At 44.0% G+C, this 11,007-nt stretch overlaps 3 protein-coding genes and 1 pseudogene across 4 annotated transcripts; 2 read left to right on the plus strand and 2 right to left on the minus strand.

Annotated features, from left to right (window-relative positions):
- Positions 1-337: 337 nt before the first annotated feature.
- Positions 338-2,913, minus strand: LOC129760360 (lysine--tRNA ligase). Of its 2 annotated transcripts, none has more exons than XM_055758008.1 (3): positions 2,703-2,913; positions 1,807-2,239; positions 338-1,752 (listed from the first exon to the last, which is right to left on the minus strand). In XM_055758008.1, exons 1-3 carry the CDS (start codon positions 2,735-2,737, stop codon positions 463-465), a joined length of 1,758 nt encoding a protein of 585 aa, XP_055613983.1. In that variant the 5' UTR covers positions 2,738-2,913; the 3' UTR covers positions 338-462. The 2 variants fall into 2 exon arrangements, with proteins under 2 accessions (XP_055613983.1, XP_055613982.1); XM_055758007.1 differs by lacking the exon at positions 2,703-2,913 and adding an exon at positions 2,333-2,603.
- Positions 2,914-3,367: 454 nt separating this feature from the next.
- Positions 3,368-3,481, plus strand: LOC129760363 (U4 spliceosomal RNA; annotated as a pseudogene).
- A 209-nt stretch (positions 3,482-3,690) lies between these two features.
- LOC129760359 (basic salivary proline-rich protein 2) lies at positions 3,691-6,304 on the minus strand. Its single transcript, XM_055758006.1, has 4 exons — positions 6,183-6,304; positions 5,997-6,098; positions 5,666-5,929; positions 3,691-5,602 (listed from the first exon to the last, which is right to left on the minus strand). Exons 2-4 carry the CDS (start codon positions 6,018-6,020, stop codon positions 4,028-4,030), a joined length of 1,863 nt encoding a protein of 620 aa, XP_055613981.1. The 5' UTR covers positions 6,021-6,098; positions 6,183-6,304; the 3' UTR covers positions 3,691-4,027.
- A 383-nt stretch (positions 6,305-6,687) lies between these two features.
- On the plus strand, positions 6,688-10,651 carry LOC129760362 (uncharacterized). The gene is made up of 8 exons (XM_055758010.1): positions 6,688-6,821; positions 7,337-8,204; positions 8,341-8,421; positions 8,511-8,824; positions 8,878-9,022; positions 9,089-9,526; positions 9,591-10,280; positions 10,342-10,651. The coding sequence occupies exons 2-8, from the start codon at positions 7,339-7,341 to the stop codon at positions 10,622-10,624; spliced, it is 2,817 nt and encodes a 938-aa protein (XP_055613985.1). The 5' UTR covers positions 6,688-6,821; positions 7,337-7,338; the 3' UTR covers positions 10,625-10,651.
- Positions 10,652-11,007: the final 356 nt, after the last annotated feature.

Below are 11,007 nucleotides of genomic sequence, written 5' to 3' on the forward strand. Positions count from 1 at the left end.
GTCAAGCTGGACGATTACTAATTTCTACAGAAACCAGCTACATCCTTGCCCAATTTGTACTTTGAAAACGCTATTTTCACAGAAAAAAAAGTTATTCAGACTTTTGACTTGAATTGAATTGATAGCTTAACAGCAGAAACAATCTCAATTCGATCATTTTCAAAAATCTTGTTATTCTTAATTTAATGAGATAATCACTTCAAAATTCTGAAATGTAGAACACATTTTTTTTTCTTTCATACTTTATGTTCTTTCGAATGAATCATCAAAAAGAACAATCTCCACACATTATCAGGTAACCACTAGGCTTTCGGCATCATTGATCAGGTCAAATAAGCATTTTCTTAGGACACTTTATTATTAGCGCAAAGCGTAGATAAATAGCGAACTCGACAGAACTAAGAAAATCAATGCCTAGGATGTATCGAGTTCAACATCGCCGTAAACATAAATTAACGAAAATTATTTGTTACCTTCAATCGGGTGTCCGGCATCGCCTTCCGTAGCCTGATTCTTGTTGGGATCATCCGGTTTCATCGCCGGGAACAGCAAAACTTCCTTGATGTTGTTGTTATCGGTCAGGAACATGGTCAACCGATCGATTCCCATGCCCCAACCTCCGGTCGGGGGCAGACCATATTCCAGCGCGGTGCAGAAGTTTTCATCCACCATCTGTGCTTCGTCATCTCCAGCTGCTTTGTCCGCGGCTTGCTGTTCAAAGCGCTCTCGCTGCACGGCCGGATCGTTCAATTCCGTGTAGGCATTGCAGATTTCTTTCTTCATTACGAACAACTCGAAACGTTCGGTTATTCCGGGCACCGCGCGATGATACTTGGCCAGAGGTGACATGATTTGCGGATGATCGCAAATGAAAGTTGGATTGATGCAGTTCTCTTCCAAATATTCGCCGACTAGCTTGTCCAGCAAGCGAGCCGTGGTTCTGGGAGCCGGACACTCTACTTCGTGTTTCACGCACAGTTGATCGAGGAATTTATTCGCTTCTGGCGAATACAATTCCGTTGCTGGGGGGAATTTTACTTTGAGGATTTCCTCCAGCGAGCTGATCATAGAGACCCGCTTGAATGGAGGCGTGAAATCGATTTCATATTCCTTTCCATCTGGACCTTCCGGATGATACTTGATCTTATATGTTCCATGAATGCTTTTAACCATACCAGACAGCATACGTTCGGTCATGTCGATCAGATCGTTATAATCAGCATAAGCCATGTAGAATTCGCATGTAGTAAATTCCGGGTTGTGGGTAAGATCGATGCCTTCATTCCTGAACTGGCGTCCAATTTCGTAGACTCGATCCAAACCGCCAACAGTCAGCATCTTAAGGTAAAGCTCCGGAGCGATACGCAAGAACAGATCCATGTTCAAATCGTTGTGATGGGTGATAAAAGGTTTGGCTGTCGCTCCTCCCGCGATCATGTTCATCATGGGCGTTTCAACTTCCAAAAAGCCCATCTTGTCCAGGAACTGCCTCACAAAACTAATAATCTTAGCCCGAACATAGAAGATATCGCGAATCTGGTTGTTCAGAATCAAATCCAGATATCGCTGGCGGAAGCGCGTTTCCTTGTCTTTCAGGCCATAATGAAGATGAGGCAGCATGTGCAAGCATGGCGAGAGTAGCTTCAGCTTGCGTGGTACCACCGAAAGCTCGCCCTTCTTAGTTTTACCCGGATAACCTTGGATTCCGACTATGTCACCTCGCCGCAAACGAGCAGTATCTTCACCGAAAGACTGAAAATGATAGTCAATCACTAAATTGATTCATTCTAAATTCATGATTCTTACCTCTTCACTCTCGTACAACTTTGCGTTGGCCATCACCTGCAGCTTGACACCTTCCCCTCGGAGATCATAGAAGATCAACTTGGCCCCGCTCTCCCGGATAGCATGAATCCTACCCGCAACGGACAGCTGCTCCTGTTCCAGCATATCTCCATCCTTGAGATCGTTGTACTTTTCTATGAACGATTCGAGCGAACTGCTAACATGGAACTTGTGCGGATAAGGATGGGTTCCCGGAGATTTCTTGTACTCGGCAACAGCTGCACTACGTAATTTGAAGTATTCATTCGGTGAAATCTCCTCCTCATTAATTTTGCCATCGGCAGCGTCCCCTTGTTTTGGTTTCGCCCCTGCCGGAACGTTGGCCGCCTGCTGCTTCTCCTTTTCCTCCTTCTCCTTGGCCTTCTGCTCGGCCTTCAGCCGTCGCTTTAGCTCACTGCAAATAACCAAGCAAGGCAAGTTCTGTTAGAGCTGATGCAATGTGATATTTGAATTTTTAAAGAATTTATAATCCCGGAGGATGACGCACGCTTTCTGTCGAGTGGATTTCAGCCGAACTGTTTCACTGGAATTGATTAGCGCTGTTGATGTCACTTTGATGTTTGATTTGTACAGCACAGACACTCCTCGCACTAATCGTACTAACCCTAACATATTGCTCTAAAATTTATCATATCGCAAAGTAGGATTTCTCTAAAATATAATTTCGCTTATAATTAGCTACAACACGTGCAAATTCCCCCCGTTCAATGTTGTTTTCGGGCACAGAGATAAATTTTTGTGTTGTTCGGCCTTCCTTCTTCTTTCCAGTCCCGCATTCGTTTCAGCTGCTGCAGCCCAGAAAAAATAGCAATAACTCAGCGCGACGTGGATTGCCATCGCTAAATTCCTCTACTTACTTCTTGGAGAGCTTTTCGCCAGCTGCTTCGGACATGATTATTTCGCACGGACAAACTGCCACAGTCTAACCGGAAGTAGCAAAAACTACGAACTTTGGCTCCGTTGCCCTTTGCCGGGGGAAATCCGCACTCGGTTTGCTTTAGCACCGAAAAAGATACCGCAAAATACTCGCGTGGTAACGAAAATGCGGTCCGTTTGCCACCAATCCCACTCAATCTGATGATGATGATGAGTAACTCAAAAAAGAGACAATCAAAAAGCGACGGTAACTCATCATCAGAATCGTTTGCACTGAGAAAAATCTCTTCCTAATAAATGCATGTGTTGACACCTACTTTCGGTACATCTTTTAGAGCTGTTGTTCTGCTAGTGGCGGGCAAAATCAACAATAATTTATTATAAATTCATTTTTCAATTTAGTATGACGAATCAATATGTTGAAGACGGTAGAAGGCAAAATACCGGAAAAAATATATGCACATTGTACATGGTAAAAGTTTCAATAACCTACTTATAAGGCAAAAGAAATTTGTCACACTTTTTGTGGTACAGCTTACTTTTGCACAAAGTACAGTTTTTAAAGCAATAATTCATTTACCGCACGTTTTTCTTCGATTTTGAAGCAAGTTTAAATAAATGATAACGGTTGAATATTATTTTCTATAGCTTTGCGCAGTGGCGATATTTATCGTAACCAATGAGGTTCTACCGAGGTGCAATGATTGCTAGTTGAAAAAATATTATTTTCTGAGAATTTTATTGAGATACGTTGCAAGGTTTCCAAAACTAAGAAAAAAAATGGCAAAATCAAATAAGTACAGCGGTTTATAACACCGTTAAAGAGATCTAAAAATTAAGGCAGATAAAGGTCAAAGAAAATGTTAGGTTCAATAGTGCAAGTTATTCAAACATACGAGTTAACTGTGTGACTTTATATATTGTCATTCATTTAATAAAGGGATGAGCAACTAAAATAACAACGCTTGCTGAAGTTATCAATCATTTATTATACTTTTTTTTTGTTTTTCTTACAACGTACACATCTTGAATACAGTTAAGTGGTGCATTTTTGATCGTTTCAGCTTCCACAATGGTTATCTGCTAACAGTTTTACTCTAATGTTTCCATGCTTGTTTCCCCTAGAGAAAATGTAAAGTCAGATCGAGAGGATAAATCGAAGTTTTCCGCAGTTTGGACAAAAATACAATGACAACATAATACAACACTGTAAAGGTGTTTCGTCGAAAAAAATAAACTTGAGGTGCACAGTTCAATTTAGGCTGTTTTGTTCGCGCTAGAGTTGGTTCGAGTTCCGTGAGATTTTCTACTGCGGTGGCTGTCCATATCCATAACCGTAGGCTCCTTGTGGAGGCGGAGGAGGTCCTTGGGGTCCAGGCGGTGGCATTTGGCTGTTGGGTGGTCGTTGATACTGGGCATAACTCTGAGCTGGTTGCTGGTATTGACCTTGGGGTGGAGGGATGTAACCCTGTTGATGATAACCATGTGGTGGATAGCCAACCGGAGCACCGGGTGCCGGTCCTGGTGGTGGACCTTGACCTTGGGGACCACCTGGAGCTCCCTGGGCGTAGCTTCCCGGTGGTGGCTGCTGATGTTGTCCGGCTGGAGGTGACGCAGAATACGATTGTGGAGGAGCCCCGCCTTGAGGGCCAGGTGCCTGCGGTTGCGGAGGGTAGCTTGCTTGGGGTGGATGCTGCCCTGCAGTAACCGGTGGAGAAGTGTACGCCTGCGGAGGTGCTCCTGGAGCTCCGGGAGCTGCCGGTGGAGCATATCCGGTGGAAGTGGTCGGGGGAATAGCCGAATGTGGAGCACTGTTTGGTGGCACATTTGTGCTCGGGCTAGTGGAAGCCGTTTGTCCTGGAGCCGGGCTAGATTGGTTGGTGTATGTTGGGGCTCCGCTAGTTTGGGTTGGCGGAGCACTAGCAGGAGGATTTGGCTGACTGGGAGCGCTCGTAGTTTGGGGACCGTGGGGCACCGGCTGCCCGGCGGGATAACCTTGTGGATATTGTTGCTGTGGTGGAGGATAACTCGGTTGGCCACTGACCGGTGGATAACCGGCCGGAGGTTGTCCATATGCTGCCGGAGGATTGGGACTGCCATAGCCAGGGTAGCTATGAGGCATTGGAGGACCACCGGCTGTTTGAGGTGGATACTGACCAGGAGGTCCATACATTTGTGGCTGTGATGTGGGCGCATTTGGTGGGCCCTGTTGATAGCTGCCTTGTTGTGGTCCACCTTGAGGTCCTTGTGGCGGTCCTGCTGCTGGGTAGGGCGATGCCTGTGGCGGACCGGTACCAGATGTCGTAGGAGGCATGGCTCCATGATGATAGCTTTGTGGTCCAGCTGGGGGATATCCTTGAGCAGGATTTGGTGGACCATATGGTGGGTAACCGGGCTGACCTTGATAGGGTTGGTTTGGTGGTGGATAACCTGGGTAATGTCCATGTTGCTGGTAAGGTCCACGTTGTGGAGGATATCCTTGATTTTGCTGAGGCATAGGTGCCTGCTGAGGTCCAGGTCTGCCAGGTTGCTGACCGGGAACTGGAGGACCTTGCTGGTTGGGCGCAGCTTGCCCGGCAGCTGTGGAAGTAGGTGGAGGTCCCGGTTGAGGCGCACCACGATATCCTCCAGCGGGAGGCTGATTCGGTGGCGGCGGATGCGCTTGGCTAGTTGGTGGCTGGGTCGGGGGTTGACTACCAGCTTGCGGCACCGGTGCCTGTTCCGGAGGTTGTGGCGCGCCAGGCGGCACCGCCGCATGGTTTGGCCCCGGTGTCTGTGCTTGGCCACCATGAGACGGATCACTCTCGTGACCTGGCCCAACACTACCCGGTGGGGCACCATGCATTGGAGGTCCACTTCCGTGCTGCAGGACGTGAGGCGGCTAGAATAGAATAATGGTAATGTAATAAGAATTTATTAAATTTCATGTTTATCAGATGCCTACCGGAAGTAACGCCTGGATGTTATGCTGGGGATCTGCCAAATTGGCCAAATACACCAGGTTGCGGTGCAGAGCCACGTGGTAAGACATGCACTCGTGCGCCTTGCCCATGTTCTGGAAATCCTGAATCGTCTGGATCAGTCCGGCATTCTCATCCAGGATCTTCTGAATGTGCATCGGACTGGGCGGGGGTCCTCCTCCACGATTCATTGGACCACCCGGAGGACCGCCCCGTTGCCCGGGATTCGGAGGCTGCTGGGCCTGTTGCTGCAATATAACAGTAGTAAACGCATTAGATTTTAATTCTTCGAATGGGAAAAAATTCTCAACCTACCTGTGCTGAATAAGCGACGGACATGTTTGTTTTCCTTCTTTCCCCTCAAATACAAGCAGCCACTAGCGTTGTTTTTAAAAACGAGTTTTTGCGTACTGTCCACTAAAAAACCAAAACGACAATATCGTCTGTATAATCACTAGCACTCAGTCTTCAACTTTTTACTACTGAAACTCAGAAACTTACCTTATTTCAGCTGAAATCCGAACTTAAAAAATCACCCGCGGCAGAAACGATGCACAATCGCCATTACGGATGAAACAGAAAACGAAGAAATTGATGGCTCTCACCATTTTGAAGCGTCTCTCGCCAAAAAAGGTAAAGAAAGAGAACTGTCATCGCCACTCGCCGGTCGCGCTCCGGTAACTCACAAGCTTCGTGGTGATTTCCATATGCACTGAAACAAATCACGCTATAAAGATACGCCCGGAACACGTTCAGAAGCTATCCGAGGGACCTTCCAATTCCAGTCCAAATAAACGACGAATTATTCCTTTACCTTGGCATGAATAAAACAAGTTAAAATTCAACAATGTCTTTTGTAATATCGAAAAAAAAAGTTCAGCTATTAAGCAATCTGAATTGAAAAAGATGGGTAAATAACTTGAAAATAATTATTTTGTATAGTAGCTTGATGATCTGTATAGATCATTGAGTTTTCATGACTTTCAGCAGAAAACGAAGTGCACAATCATTTCAGTAGTTTTGAAGAAAACCAAAACAATCGAAACGAATTTTCGCAATTTGTAATCAAGACAAATTTTGCAATTTTTCGTAGTTAAAATCGTTCTGAATAGCTGCAAATGTGATCAAAAACTCCTTCAGGTATGTAAACATGTGTGGAATATGAAAGATTTTGAAAAATCTCCCGATTACGGCTCAGACCAGCCTTCTGTTTTTGAGGCAATGTTATTAATGTTATTGACTCGTACACTGACGGTCGAAAGATTTCATACTGATTCATAATATTGAATAATAAATTTTATTGTATGAACATATGAACTCAAAGAGAATTATTGAACAAATTATTTTTAAAATGCTCTGAACTATATATTGTTGAAAAAATCATTAATTCACTGCAGTTTGATAAACGAAATTAAATAAACTTGTGCAATAAAAAAATTACAAAAACTTTGATTGTAATAATTATTATCCTTTATAATTCGTTTTCAAATTTGTTTCCTAACATCAACACACTCAAGATCGCGTGAAAAATTTCACGCGGGAATTCCATAATCCGTCTTAGGAACAAAATATTTGATTTTTTAAATTAATCATTGTAAATGTGTTGATTAATTAAAAACGTACCAATGTGTTAATATGATTTTGACTTCTTTCAGGCATGTCGCAGTATGTTTGTCGATTTTGTATGCGTGGTACGGACAGTACCGAGCATATCTTCAAGCTCAACAAAACTCTTGATTTGGCCGGCACGGTGCAACAATGTCTGGGTCTTAATGTTTCATCGCCAACGGCACAAATTTGCACAAATTGCAAAGACATCATACACATGATTGATGAGTTCCGAAGTCTTTGCCAACGAAGCAACGCGATTTTCGAAGCATTCCAAGTGAAAGCATATGGGGAACTGGAATACTGGCGATATCAGCAAAGTATAACCGAAATACGCCATTTCATTCAGAAACAATCGGAACTGATTCCGATTCCTGATCTGTCGGAAAGCGATTTCAATTTGGTAGAAACATTGGAAGAAGAAGAGAATGATCAGGATACATCGGCCACAACTTTCACAGAAGTGCTAATCAAACAAGAACCGCCAAAAGCGAAAAATAAAAAAGGCTCTAAACAGATCAAGGAGGCTCCGGCAACCCCGTTCACGAAAACTAAATCCGGTGTAGCGCTGAAGATTGCACGCCTTGTGAGGGAACGATTGCCGCAATTTATTGCCTCGATCCAGGCGGGTGATAATTTTTCCGAATGGACCTTCATTTCCTATCAACTCGACTTGGGTGAGCCTGAGTTAGAGAAAATTTGGGACAACATGAAAACCAACTACCGGATGCAGAAAAGACAGCAAGAAACGGAACGAAGCGAGCAGGGTCGAGTTGATCGATGGAAAAGTAACGAACTGTTCAACCTCATGGATCAAATCATGGCGGGCTTGGCAGGTATCGAAAAGGTAGACCGTGAACCTCAGGATACCGTTGTCATTGCCTCCACCTCGGAGAGTGCAAGCGAACGGACAGAGTGAGTATAGGATTTATGATCTGTGATTTTACTCGTTAGTGAAAAAATTATGGTGGTTTTTTTCCTTACATTTAAGACATTGTCAAAAAGGCATGCGCAAAACTTATTCAACAATCGTTGATTGTTTTTTTTCTAGTGTGCTTTCTGTTGAGCTGAAATTGAAAATTACTGAAGAAATGAAAAAATATCCGGAAATGTGGGACACAGAACAGGAATGGTAAGTTTCGATAGACGCCAGAAAAAAGCGAATCATCAGATAGATTTAAAAAAACAAAACTCAAAACGTTCATTTGTTGCATTTTTCAGTTCCGCGACACGTCGTGAAATTTTGTGGGAGCACATGGCCACCAGCCTGCAGTTAGAAACTAGGACGCTTCAGTTGCACTGGCGCCGGATTCGGGAAAACTACCGATCCTACGTGCTTCGGCGGGTACGTGGCCCTGGCCGGAGGGTGATTTCGACGGATGAGCGTTTCAACCGGCTTGTCGAATTGTTACAGGAGATGTACGGCGATTTAGGCCTCAGCAAGCAGCTCAAACGCGAGGAAGCGGAAAAGAGAACTGAAGCTGGAAATTATTCAGATTATGAGGAGAGTTATCAAGTTGACAAACCAGATGATAGTAAGAGTTTTAGTAGCAAGAATGAACCGTTTTAAATTATGTTTAATTTCAAGGCGACGCAGCATGGTATCGCGAAGAAGAAACCAAATCAAGGAAGTTCGATCTACCAGAAGCAATGAAAAATTTGAGACGCAATAGATATTCATTCGCTAAAGCCATTCACGATAACGAAATTCTTTGGAACAAAAATCATCCCAAGTATGTTTTTTAAAAGCAATTAAAACCGAAGGTCAATCTATTCCAATAATTTTAAATTACTTCCAGCAACGATGATCGACAGGCAAAGGACGACGCATGGAAAGCGGTGGCAAAAAATTTCAACTCCGATATAACTTCGGTAAAATCAGAATGGCACCGGTTGCGAACCTTCCATACCGAAAGATTCCGCCGATTTATTAGTGGACTTTTGAATGAAAACAGCCCAGCCATAAAACATCCGCTCTATCAGCTACTGGACAAGATGTTTGGTAAAGATATTCGACTAGGCGTGAGAGGAGGTTCGCTAAAGATGCGTCTACCACGTTCGGGTAATGAAGAAGGCGAGAGTTCAAACTCAGCGCTGATCTGTAATCTCGTAAGCATAAATAAAAAGCCTGGTCGTAGACGGGGAATAAAAGGACCGTTCGGATGTTTGGAGAATTGCATCACGCTGGCTACCGAAATAGCTAAGCACGAGCTTCTGTGGAATATCACACACCCGAAGTAAGTTAATTTAACCTCATCATTGTAATGTGAAACTTGATTTAAAAGTTTTCTTCACCTACAGATACACAAATCGCGGTGAACGTGGTAGGATTTGGGAGCAAGTCGGTCGAGAGATTACCGATAATCAGAATCAAGTCAAGGTGGCTTGGATGAGATTGCGTAAGTTCTACCGGGACGAAAAACTACGACGATCTAACGCTGAACCGACTCCAGAAATGGGAAAATATCACTTCGAGGACGAAGATGATAATCGTCGTCTATTCGAGGTTCTAGACTCTTTTCTGGTGGCCGTAACCGATCCTGAGGACGGGTATGAAATGGACTTAGCTGGCGCGAAACAAAAAAAGCGCTCTGTCAGCGAACTTATTGCCAAAAGGCGAAGCACCATCTGCCGGAAGTACGCGGATGAAGGTTGCATTAAGGTGGTCAAGAATGGTATCGTACGATATCAGAAGGTGTGCGAAATTTGTGGTTTGCAGGTGGAACGTTCCAGGTACGAGTTTCATATGAACAGACACAACGGCTTGACCCCGTACGCCTGCTCCTTCAAGGGTTGTGGGAAATCGTACGCCAATCGCACCACTCGTAACAGGCACGAAGTCATGGATCACAGTCAGGAAGGATTTTTCTTCGAGTGTGACCAGTGTGATGCAAAATACAAGCAAAGAGCCAAATTCGACTATCATTATGCGATCAAACATAAAAGTGCGGAAGTTAGTTGCGATCTGTGCGGCAAAGTTTTTCGACATCCGTAAGTGAATAATTGAAAACTGTTCTCTCAAATTTTAATCGCTTCGTTTACCCCTCCTCAGAAAAGTACTGACCCGTCACAAACGCGATCACAAGATGAGCTTCAGTTGCAATGTTTGCGGAAAAATTCTAGTTTCCCGTTACTCTTTAAATGTGCACATGCGTATCCACACCCAAGAGAAGCCGTTCCCCTGCAGCCTCTGCGATCAACGGTTCATGTTGAAGGTCCAACTTAAAACGCACGTGCTCAATGTACACGGGCTACACTTGGATGCACTAGAGGCCCCCCAGGCGAGTTCTTCGGAAGTGGAAGGAAATTCTAGCAGTTATTATGAAAATAATTAATTCAACAGAATCGCGCAGGGCTTATCTATTCTTACTTTCGAAGTCCTTGTAGGTAAAGTTCATCACATTGCAGTATGTTTTAAGACATTTCTGTAAAATTATACTTTGAGTACCTATCAATACAATCAAATACGATTTTATAAATGTTCTGAATAGTGTAGGCAAGATGTACAAATATGTGTTTTGTGTGGTCTGTGCTTGGATGTATTCAAAGGCTTTGATACGGTAGACCTAGAAGCTGTGTTGAATATCCCCTGAATGACATAAAGGTTAAAAAGCTAGTTTTTTTTAAAGGACAGAAGCGCCCTATTTCGACAGAAAAACAGAGTCGAAACTAATCTGCTGGAACTCGACCAAAATTGCCTACATGAAGGTGATATACA

This window comes from Uranotaenia lowii, unplaced genomic scaffold (genome assembly GCF_029784155.1).
Source record: "Uranotaenia lowii strain MFRU-FL unplaced genomic scaffold, ASM2978415v1 HiC_scaffold_586, whole genome shotgun sequence".
In the NCBI taxonomy this organism is placed as follows: domain Eukaryota; kingdom Metazoa; phylum Arthropoda; class Insecta; order Diptera; family Culicidae; genus Uranotaenia; species Uranotaenia lowii.

Coding starts and splice junctions, on each gene's coding strand:
- LOC129760359 (XM_055758006.1), bottom strand. CDS start 6,020: ATGTCCGTCGCTTATTCAGCACAG. Junction 5,930..5,996: donor CCGTCGCTTATTCAGCACAG/GTAGGTTGAGAA, acceptor GTTATATTGCAG/CAACAGGCCCAGCAGCCTCC. Junction 5,603..5,665: donor ACATCCAGGCGTTACTTCCG/GTAGGCATCTGA, acceptor ATTCTATTCTAG/CCGCCTCACGTCCTGCAGCA.
- LOC129760362 (XM_055758010.1), top strand. CDS start 7,339: ATGTCGCAGTATGTTTGTCGATTTTGTATGCGTGGTACGGACAGTACC. Junction 8,422..8,510: donor TGGGACACAGAACAGGAATG/GTAAGTTTCGAT, acceptor TGCATTTTTCAG/TTCCGCGACACGTCGTGAAA. Junction 8,825..8,877: donor AGTTGACAAACCAGATGATA/GTAAGAGTTTTA, acceptor TTTAATTTCAAG/GCGACGCAGCATGGTATCGC.
- LOC129760360 (XM_055758007.1), bottom strand. CDS start 2,457: ATGTTAGGGTTAGTACGATTAGTGCGAGGAGTGTCTGTGCTGTACAAA. Junction 2,240..2,332: donor AAATCCACTCGACAGAAAGC/GTGCGTCATCCT, acceptor GGTTATTTGCAG/TGAGCTAAAGCGACGGCTGA. Junction 1,753..1,806: donor AGTTGTACGAGAGTGAAGAG/GTAAGAATCATG, acceptor TATCATTTTCAG/TCTTTCGGTGAAGATACTGC.